General features: G+C 29.8%; 1 protein-coding gene across 1 annotated transcript in view; it reads left to right on the top strand.

Moving 5' to 3' along the window:
- The first annotated feature begins 344 nt into the window (after positions 1–344).
- The window catches only part of LOC129959371 (ubiquitin carboxyl-terminal hydrolase isozyme L3-like), a 41,503-nt gene continuing 29,723 nt past the window's right edge, over positions 345–12,124 (top strand). Inside the window, exons 1-2 of the mRNA XM_056072194.1 lie at positions 345–487; positions 5,351–5,507. Of these exons, the coding sequence (XP_055928169.1) occupies positions 395–487; positions 5,351–5,507 (250 nt within the window). The 5' untranslated portion in view covers positions 345–394. The remainder of the gene's footprint in view (positions 488–5,350; positions 5,508–12,124) is intronic.

The raw sequence follows: 12,124 nt of genomic DNA, 5'->3' as shown, positions 1-12,124 counted from the left end.
TGGCATTTGTATTACTTTCAATATTGTGCAAATGATTTCTTAGTAATCATAACACGCAACTTAATGATATGAGTGTCCTAACAATTTATATGGTGTTTTATTTTATGCAAAATTATTAATCTGGGAAGGACCATGATAGAAGTTGTGAAATATTATTGCAAAGCATTTTTTGTTGTTATTTTGTACTCGAAAAATGCAAAAACAAAAAAGGCCATTGTTATTTTTTGAGAAGAATAGGGAAATGAAACATTTTTTCTGGCATTCCTTCATAATGATTATAATATAATTTCACATTTTATTGAATTTATATTTTTATTTTATTAATTTTCCAGTCGAAAATTTCATTCATTTTTTTTAGTTTCTTCAAAGTGTTGGAGTACCAGAAGATTTCACCATGATCGATGTTGTCGATTTGGACGATGAACATTTGGAAAACCTGCCGAAGAAAGTCAAAGCTGTCTTATTTTTGTTTCCCGCCGGAGATCAGGTTAGTGGTGAAACATTTTTTTTTTTTTTTTTCCCCTTCATAAAACGCAGCGGAAGTCTTTCATGGTTTCCAGAATTTTTTTTTCGAGGTGGGGGTGGGGGGAGCAGAGTGGGAATGAATTGGATTTCAGTTAAAGAAATTGATAGGCTTAGAAAAAGTTTTGAACAAAGAAAATTTTCGAACTTTGCCTCAGTAAATAACATATTTAAAGGATATTCTGTCCTAAAATGGGTTGATTTAGACTTATAATTTAATATTTTATTATTTTTTTAAATAAAATCTTGTAACTATTCAGAAATATAGACTGGAACGTTTGTTTGCCTGTTAGAATTTATTGGTAGATGATTAATGTTTGGAAATGTTGTGTCAATCATATAATGGATAGCCAGAATTCACATTAAATTAAATCACAATGCTAAAATAAACATTGTTTAAAAAGGCTAAAAGAAGTAATTTGGAAGTTAAATACTAGGTAATATTGCAGCAGACGAAACAAAATATGATAAACCCAATGTCCTTTTAAAATCTGTGATATATATATATATATATATAGGTACATCGTTTTGGTGAAGATAGAGTAAAGCTATTATTAGATATAATTCTCTTATACTTTTGTAGACAAAATGGACTGATCCCTGTTGATTTCATAAGTGATTTTAATCTTAATAAGACACTAGTTGCAAATTTGTTTCATTTTCTAATGTAAATCGGAAAGTAATTTTAACCAGAAAAAATTCTTAGTTTCGAAATATCTGATTTGCCTAACTTAATCTCAGTTTTTCAAAGATTGCAATTTTTCGCTTTTCAAAATTTGCATTTTTTACAGTTCTTGTGATAAATCTGAATTTTTTTTTTTCAAGAAGGCATGTTTTAAACTGCACAATTGAATTTTAATATTAAAAAAAGGGAAACCATGTATTCTTACACATCCTTGACTTACTTATCGGAAGTTATTATATAATATTTTGACCCAAGAAGAAAACCTTGAAATACTATGAGAGTTTCTTATTTTGTTATTTGTTGGATTTTATTTTAATGTTTTCTCTTGAATATATTCAATATCTTTTTCCATCACAATGTATTGACAGGAAATAATGTCCTGGATTAAAACCCGCATTAGAGGATGGTTGAAGGTAAGAATATAGGCAAAATGTAGGCAAATAAGAATTCACAATAGAGAATGTAAAAAGAATCAAACTAGCGCATGGAAATATGACTTGCATGATTAACTAGAAGCACGTAATCTGTGGCGGCTTCAGGGAGATACCAAGTGGGCTTTAAATTCAAAGGTGATTTTAAATTAAATTTTGTCAGGATTTCAAATTTCCATGTCTTGCTGTTGGCGCTATACATGCGGACATGAATAATACGGCACACATTTTAGGTCTTTAGGTTTACTTAAAATTTCAGAATCTTTTAAATAAATTAAAAAAAATGAGAATTCCAAATTACTTTGAAAGATGGTTAGTTATGCTTTTTATTAATTACTTCACATATTTTAATGTTATTTTTTACCTTCGCTCTTTCATGATCTGAGAATTATATGAGAATCCAATTCTCACTCCCATTTTTCTCTTCCTGAATCCGACACGAAAAAAGTTATTAGATTTTGAAATTCTTTTAGAGCAAGCACACCACTGACAGCAAGCATAGAGGACAACATAATATTATGAGTTCGCTGTATTAGTCACATCATAGAAAGCTCTAAACACACACACAAAATAAAATACAACAAACAATATTTTGTAGACAATCTTAACCATTGGAAGTAAATGAGATATTGATTTTTTAAAATAAAGAAAAGAAACTATGCCATTTAGTGTTTTTTATCAATAAAAAATTCAGAATAAATATAAAAAATAAATACTGTACTGCTCTCCATAATCAGATTCGGATCATTCTATGGAAAAGCAGCTTCAAAAAGATATTTCAGTGTTTAAATATAATCTCTAATTTTACTTAATGTTACATGCCCCCCGGGGGTACCTCACGGATGAGAAGCTTCCAGCATGATGGGACTGCTGGGTAAAAAAATGCTGTAAGGTGACTTTCCCCTCACCTATGACGTGACGGGAAGGGTTGTACTATGGCCGGTGATACCCTTAGGATTACAACTTAATTCTCATCAATGATATCACGGCGATCTGGTCATTCAGATTTTTTCCGTATGCCTCAGAGCGGATCGTCAACTTTGATTAATGTTACATGTAATTTTTAAATCTACAATCTAACACGCCGTTCCGTTTTAGAACATCAGTCTTCAAAGTAATACTTTTTTTCATAGAGTGAGAAAATTTCGCAAAGTTCTACTTTTGAGTTTCGCATCTGTTGTTGCATATACGCAGCAACAAATTAATTCATTTATATGAAAAGTTTGCAAAGAGAAGAAGATGATGTCGAAAACGATGTTCCATATAATGTTCCAAAGATCATAGAGTTTTAGACGTTTTCTCGCAGAAAATGTTTTCGTTGGCCTTAAATTTGCAATTAAATAAAAAAAATAAAATAAAAAATAATTATTATCATTAAAATTGCTTAAACATTTATACCATTCATTTTTTTTTTGCATATAAATATGAAAATAATATTTCTACATTTTATATATTTTAAATTCCCACTTTTATCATTCGACTGTTCGATCAAAGTTGCGTAAATTTTTATAAGGGAAAAAGGAAAAATTTTTGTAAGGAGGAAAATGTTACAGGAAAGATATCATCATATCAAACATTTTATTGTCACACAAAACAATCTTATGTAAAATAAGTTATAACACCTAGGCGTCTAAAATGCACGAGTCTCGTCTATACGTGAGTGATCTTTAAAGATATTAATATGCATCAAATTTTTATTTTAATGGAATTATACGTTGTATTTACTATAAAATAATAATAAAAGAATTATTTATTGTTAAAGTATTTGAATATTAACAAATGTTGATTCATTATTCCCATCGATTATATTCACAATAAAATTAATCATATGAAAAAAATTCGAATCATCCTTCATCGAAAGATAAAATTTGACGCAAAGAATTAAATAAAATTATATTTTATATAAAATATAATTAGCTTTACTGTTGGTCAGAAGAGAACTGGTAATACTATTTTCGATTTGAAGCGGTTCACAAACATGTTTAAAAAAGAAAAGAAAAAATGACAGAGAAATTAATTGAATAAGTGTAGGCAAAGCAAAGGCTATTCCATTAAAAACATTTGTAAGCTTAAAAGTTCATATATTTCTAGCTCCTTTGTTCATTGAATATTTGAATCTTATTAATTTTAAATAGAAGATGATATATAATTTGAATGAATGATTTACTCTGTTAGTCATTGAAAGTTTTTCCAATAAAAATATTAATAATATTTCTCCCAAAATCTCTAAATTCAAAAATTTTATCATAGCAATGCTAAGTGTGATAGTTAACATTTCAATTTTTTTGAAAAAAATTGTCGTAAAATGAGATGCTTTTATTAAGACATCTAAAAATATACTATAAAAGTACGCAAAATGTTAGAGAAATAAATAAAATAAGATGCAATTGTTACATATATTTGTCAAAGACACAAATTAGAACATCATTAAGATTATAATAATCCTTTCGATTTTTCACGAAGAACTGAAGGATGCAACTCACATTTAAAACATCTAGTTATAATTGATATTTATCGATTTTCTTGTATGTATCGATACATTATTTTTTTGCATCGTTTTTATATGTTTCTTCTGACTGAAAATAAATTAATCGTCTTTTAAAATCCTTCGCTTTTTACGATTTTTCCTAATAAACTAAGAAATCGCAACCAATCAGTAAAGAACTGCCACCGCTAATGGCAGATAAGATTGTTGTTGTTGGTTTCTGGCGCAAGGGCCATGCTGCGCCAAAATGGCAGGTAGGAAGAAACAACTGAGAGCCTTATTTTTATGAAAATGGGTCTGCAAGTGAAAATCAGATTAAGCAGTGGGGCTTCATTCATTGTCTCGTGACTACATGTACAGGAATTAAAAGGCTTCGGCACGTGCAGATACTTATTTTCTTCTAGATTATTAGCGACGATAAAATTGCACCACATATATATGCGAGAAGATAATTATTGGTTTATAAATAAAGACTGAAAAAAAAATTATAATAATACAAGTTTAGTTAATATATAATATAAAGTCTTTATATAAATTAAAGACTGAAAAAAATATTGTCATGATACGAGCTTAGTTAAATTGTTCAAAATACCAAAATTTTGTTAATATTCGAAAAAAATTCAGCTTTTTACGTTTTTTGACTAATTTATTCTAATAAAATATTTTTAGTTATACATAATGAATAAATTTTAATTTTAAAAAAATTCCATTATTCATTGTGATCTATGCTAAATATGTCTCTCCATAAAATAAAAAGCCATTCATTCCCATGAAAATTTCATCAAAATATGATATAATATAAATCATAACATGAAATTTGGAAATCAGTGACTTTTGAGAAAAAAGCACCGATAGCAATTTTAAAAAAAAAAAAGGAGACTGATGGTAAAGATAAAAAAAATTAGAGTTTTCTCTTTCGCTTTGTTATTTTTAATTTACTGATTATATTTCGATTAATTGATTTTTAAGTAAATACTGTAACGTTTACAAAAATATCCCACTGAAAAATTTGAAAACCCCAATAACTTTTCTGATTCAAATGTGTTTAAATGTCTAATTAGATTTTATTTTATAACTGACTCTAATTATGCTTTATGCTTATGTCAATTTTCATAATTTTTTGCAAGCCTTAATTTATAAACACCGTCTTATATTCTTTTACTATCGAAATAAAAATATTTTCAAGATCTTCGAACAATCTAACTTTATTCTCCGATTTGTATGCAGCACGACGAGCACTGTCAAAGTGAACAGGAACAGATAGACGCCGAGGGTCAAGTGGTCAGCGACAGAGTTTACTTCATGAAACTGGACGCAAACAATGCCAGTGGGACAGTATCCCTCATCCACGCCGTGGCTAATGCAGACGAGGAACTGGAGCTCGGTATTCTTCAAAAATTTTCTTTCTTATTTTTTTTTTTTTTCATCCGATGAATTTGATTTAAAATTGATCGAAAGAAAATTAATTGGGTGATTCAAAATCCTACGAGCAATTTAAAAGACCGATACAACGTCTCAGAAAAAATACCAGAAAAATAATTAATGCAAAAATAACTATACACTTTTCACAGTGTATAAAGAAATATAAAAAAAGAATGTTTTAAAAAATTTTAATAATTAATAATTATTTTATTGATAATATTTGGATAGTGTTGATTCCAAAGTTCCTTTATTAGATTACGCTTTTATATAAAATTCACTGATATTTAATCTAAATTTATCTCGAGATTACCTTGAATAACATTTCAAATTATTTGTTCTGTTGTTGCTATCTCCTATCAGGGGGTACCACAGAAATGATCATGAGAAGTATCTGGCATGGTGATTTTTTCTGGCATGGTGATAAGAGCCATCACCACCCTATGAGTACAGAAATGTTTGGGTTCGACTATCGCCTATCGATGACGTACTTCCCACGAGAAGGGTTGTACCATGGCCGGTGATGGCTCTTAAGATTCAACCACAGTTCCCACATTGTTGCTGTCGCGGCGATCCGGTTATTTGGTTTTCCAAGTGCCTTAGGGCGGGTCGGAGAAGTTGGTTATAGTTCTGCTGTTGTTATACGAATTCAACAAAAAAAAAAAAAAAAAAAAAAAAAAAATGAAATCAATAGTAACAAAATTTGGCAAGATGCATTTTGGAGGATATATACATGTACTTTCAAAAGAGTGAATTCTTTAAAATTTTATTTAAATTCTTGTAATAATTAAATACTAATTAAAAATTTTTACATCTTTTTTGTCATTAACATAAGAAAGATTACAGCACGAATGCATAAATTTCGCCATCTTGAAATTCAGAAACTTATGTTTTCAATGGTTTTTATTTAATTACAGATTCAGTTTCCTTTTGATTTTAACAGCATTAATTTCTGATTTTGTCATTGTTATAATGGAATTTAAGATAATTTCATTGTTTCATCAAATCGTTCTTCAGATTATTTTCATCTGAAATTTGCTACACAAAATTTGTTTTTGTTCATGTAAAAAAAAAGAAGAAATAGAAGATTATTTTCAAAATAAATCGGAAATAAGAGGAGAAAACAATTTTTACAGCAATATATAAGGGTTGATGATAGCTTAGTAACATACAGAATATAAACCGGAATTAGCATGATTAGTTCAAAGCACAATTTAATTTCTAATTAAAACCAGCCCTTCGTTAAATGATTCTAGTAAAACGCTATGGATAGTTTAAACGAAATGTTGTACAGACGCGATGTACTATTGGACAGCACATTCTGACAAAACACTTTGATACAAAAAAAAACTGCATCGCAATTAATATCGCACAACTTTATTAAAATGTAGAAATTATTTCATTCGAACGATCATGGAACCATATCTTGGAATTTGTGATAGAACGTATTCTTAACGTATAAAATTCTTAAAATATAGACCGCTCCATTCAAATTATCACAAAGATCAGATGAGGTTTCTCTATTTCCATATCGCAGAAGTGATTATTACATCGAAGAAATGTAATCGTTTCAAGCAAGTATCTATGTTTCATCAGCTGTAATTTTAAGGTTCCCTAAAGTATAAATTCCCAACTCTCATAAATTCTTCATTGATATCAAAGCTTTGTTAAATCAAATCAAAGCTTTGTTATTTTTAATTATTCTGTAAATGGTTAAGATCAGCGAATATTCAAGTCAAAGTATTTCCATAAATATATTTGGTGTGGCTTGGGAGTTTTGACAGAGGGTTGATGAGATATCATCCTTGGCATTTCACCATAGCGCGAAGCTCAAAATTTGTCCCATAATTGTCTCATACCACTTTCATAAAAAGAAAAAAGAATCTACATACCTATCCATAAAGTTCCATTAAGTCTCAAGTTTTTTGCTAATGATGGTTGTTAGTGAAAAATTCTAAATGTGGAAAAATGACATTCAAAGTGAATGATTTGAAGAGATCGACTTAAAGAATCGATTTAACAGATGAAACCAATGCGAGTGGTCTACTGGAAACTTTCTCCCATACTCTCCAATAAAACTTATATCTCTCTTTCTGTCTATAAAATTGGGTACCTTAGGTTGTTTATGGCCACAAAAACCTTGGATACCAATGCAAACAAAAGTTAGGAAATTTATACTTTTGGCGTAAAAATTTGGCGTAAATTTTTACTGATTCTATGGTGCGAATATATATTTTTGACCGATTGAAACCAAAATTTGATACCGAACTACAGTTGCAGTTACAGAATTAAAAAATTCATTAATATCATTATTGCATTTATGGGCTTACACTCAGGGTCTTGGTGGCCTGTTGTTTAGGTCTCGGCTTCGAAATCGCAAGGTTTCAGTTTCGATACCTGAAAAACCCTCATGTAAGTGGGTCTGCCGCATGTTAAATCAGTCGAGGCCAAGTGTCCAAGGTGCAAAAGTCGGGGCTGTCGCTTTCGTCATCTAACCATGATTCAAAATTACGAGATCAGTCCCAAAATAGCACTAGTGTTGCTTTAAAACGGGGCGTTTATATAATTGAACTATTTTTACATTCAAACGAAATACGGATCAACAGACGGTCTACCTTTAACTGATCTGGTTCAGAATTTGATATGGATCTACTTTTTAGCAGTTCAATTTATGTACCAAATTTTGTCCATCTACCCCTTTTCGTTTTGTTGTTAATGAGTCAAATGGTGCGCGAACAGCTTGAAAGACAGGTTTCTTCTGAATGGATTTCATTCAAAATTTGAAAGAAATTTACAAATTTGGTTACTATGTCTAATTGCCAAATTTTATCCAAAACAGTTCTACGTTTTTTGGTTATTGTGTTCACAGACAGACAGACATAATGCCTAAAATGTGTTTTTTGAACTCAAGGAGGTTTGAAATGCGGAGATTCGTCAAAATGTTGAATTCGAATTTTTTGAAGGTTTCACTACTTCCTCAATTCTTCGTATACAAGAAAGTAGAACTTCGTATTCAATCGAATAAAGCAGCATTTTAGTAAGAAATTCTTACGGAATTCATCCGCTTGACTGAGAAGAACGATAAAGAATTGAAACTTCAAAACAAAGCTTTTGAAAAGGAACTCAGATGGAATATTTACGATTCATATTGTTCAAATGATTAGATATATATATAACTTTTTATAGTATAGCATTGTTTGAGTATAAAACAATTTTAAAAACAATAGTTATTCTTTTAAAATGAAGGGCATTTGTTTTTAAGTTTATATTGGTATGCATTCAAGGCGTATTGATTTATATTTACTATTAGCTTATAAGTATAAAAGAACAATTAAATTTCCAAAAAACTTTAACTCACACTTTAGTTTTAAAGATGAGAAATTACTTTTAACAATTTTCAGTTAAAAACAAATTTAAGATTTTCATAAGAACAAAATTTTTCTCTTCTTTTGATTGGAATAAAATACAGAAATATCGTTTTTCGATTTTTAATTTAATAAAATGCACATTTTCTTTTCGAATTCAACGTATTGAACCACAGCCACAAAAAGGATTTTGAAAAAAATGTTCCACTCCATCACGGTGTTCGATTAGCTATTTTTAGGCAATAATTTATCAATGAAAGGAAATGATCGCTGTACAGCTGTTTTGACCACAAAATTCGACCGAAAGTAGGTCAACACGTCATTTATTTTATTTTCGCCAGCAAGACTAAAAAGGTCAATAATGGAGAACTTGTTTAGATGAGATTTATTTCATTCGTTTCAGAAACTTTTAATCACATCCCATCAGTGCATGAACCAGAACATACTTTAAACAGAAACCGGGGGTTAAAATATCGGGGACATTACAAAATCCTTACTTTCTTTTAAAGAAGCAGTTTAGCTCTTTTATCTTAGCTCTCGAAATAGAATTCGTTTTCCTCTCATTTCTATTTCGTGTAAATGTTTAGAGTGATGATTTACAAGTATATTTTCTACTAAAAAAAATGAATTGAAATATCCAGAACTGTGACGAGATACTACACTCTTTTTGGAGACATGAAAATAAAATACAACATTTATATTTATTTATGTTGATATAGTTTGCAAAAGCAATTGAAAGGTTCGAACTTCCGGTTCGAAACATCATAACATGATTATGTTTTAAGCTTCACTCGACAGTCTTTGCTCTAAATTTAAAATGTGATTTTGTTTTATATAGCGACAACAATGTGCACAGAAAAATCTATAATTAGAATGTTTCAACTTTTTTGTATGAGTCCAGTAACTGAAATAATAAAAAAGTATTCTTGAAATATATTCTTAATAATAATTTTAAAAATTTAATAAAAGTAGAAAAAATTGTGCATATAAAATGGGTATCATAAAAAACTTATATTTTTAATTAAAAAATTTTTAAATTTAAATCGATGAAAAAATAGATATTCTGTAATAATATGTTTTGAGGTGATTAAGGAAAATGTTTGTATTACTATTGATTTTTAATTGAGTTTCTAAAATTTTGAAAAATCACGTTTTAATGAACATCCACAACCTAACAAATACCAACATGCCAATTTTGTAAGCTATAGTCCACTCATATACCCTATAGTATTTTAAATGACCTTTTTAACATGAATATCACTTTACATATGTCGCAGGGCACAATTTGCATTTTATGCCAACCTATAAAGGTTGCCATGGTTATATACATTCCTGAAATTAATTATCAATAGTTTAGTATGTTACCTTAGTTCTTAGAATGATGATTAAAATTTTCGTCTTTAACTACGAAGTTTAATTCGACACCTCTCTTTCTAAATTCCCACACCACACCAGTAATGGGATGTTTGGCACATGGTCAGCTTTAATTTGCACCCAAGTAACATATATGAAGAGTCTTCTGTGGCAACAAGTGCCGAACATACGAATTTCCAATCTCGAAACTGAGATTTTGAGTATACACATCCAGGGATCACTATTGTAAACATTGATGGCCTCAATCAGCACATTGCATTCCAATGTTTGCTGTTATAAATCTTAAACTAAGTGCATGGAAATAACTTTTTAAAAACGTTCCAATTGCAATTCATTTTTAACAATTCTATTACAATTACTTTCCATACATTCATTTAAAGATAAATATGGTGTAAGAATTAATTTTCGCTGTTGTGTCTTATGGGAATTACAAAATCTGAAAATATATGTTTGTTGATGGTTTGCTTTTGCATTATTTAATATAGTTAATCTTTAGAAGTATTATTATTTTCTCCAAGTAAACTAAATGGAAGGAAAACTTTTGATTCCAAATCAGATTCTACTTCATCAGTATACATAAATTGTAGAAAGAACTAGTGATCCGATAATTCTCAGTTACAACTGCCTTTGCTTTTTACGATGAACTGTAATTGTTATATAACTTTGTAATTTATATTGAAAGGCAAAGCGTAATGTGAAAAGTTCCAAGGAAATTCGGATCTATCCAGTCACGATCACATCAATGAAACTGTTTGTCCTAGATTGATGGTCCGTCTTTATTAATGACGGCAGGAAGTCGTGTTTATTATTATTATCCATTGACGGACAGAGGGGCGAACGAATCACGCAGATTGGGGTGGTTCCGATCACCGGGGCGTAATCGATGTCGCGAGGCCATGGTGCCCCGCTCGAAGGACGATCGATGATCCATTTTGTGCCTGCATACCAAGGACGCCCCAAAAACTATTACATTGCAGGAAAGAAAGTCAGGCCATAATGGTTGGTAGTAGTTAGAGAGTTTATGGCGAATGAGAGGGAAAGGGAGAGCATTTTGGGAGAAAAATGGGGCATTCAAGAAGAGAATAAAGAGCAATGAAAAAATCTGGATTAAAAAAAAATTGGGATAGACTGTGCTCATAAAAATATATGGAGTTTTTATAAAATAAATTCTCACTGGCAGAAAATGCCTGGAAGTGACCTTGAAGGTTAAGGCCCGTTTCTTAACCTTCCGATGGTCAGAGGAACATGAGTAGGAGAAAGAATGCTATGGGTTCTGTCCTTTGGCTAAGCTATTTAAGAGCATTATTCTAAAACTAGTAGACTGATGGGCGCTTTAACGATGATTACTCGCTATGACTGAACTAAAATTTTAATACAAGAGAAAAAAAAAGTGTATTACTTTTCCTTGGAAATTGTCTGGGGTAACAATTTACCTCACTATATTGCTGATTTGCAATTGCTTAGATAGTTGCCAAGTAGGTAATAATTAAAATGAGAGGCACGCAAGTCGATTAGAAAAGGATACTAGTATAAATTAAATTTGTAAAAAATAGAAATTCTATGAAATATAAAATATTGGGATATACATTATTACGACATTATTAATATAAACTGGTTAGATTCTTATCTGTTTCAATGCTTTCATTTAATTACTACAAATTTAATTATAGCAATAATTACAACTTTCATTTAGTTATAACAATACTTACATTTAATTACTACAAATTTAATTATAGCAATAATTACAACTTTCATTTAGTTATAACAATACTTACATTTAATTACTACAAATTTAATTATAGCAATAATTACAACTTTCATTTAGTTATAACAATACTTACAT

The sequence above is a fragment of the Argiope bruennichi genome, chromosome 2, assembly GCF_947563725.1.
Source record: "Argiope bruennichi chromosome 2, qqArgBrue1.1, whole genome shotgun sequence".
Taxonomy (NCBI): domain Eukaryota; kingdom Metazoa; phylum Arthropoda; class Arachnida; order Araneae; family Araneidae; genus Argiope; species Argiope bruennichi.
Note: the sequence above shows the minus strand (reverse complement) of the source record. Positions and strands in the feature narration are given on the sequence as shown.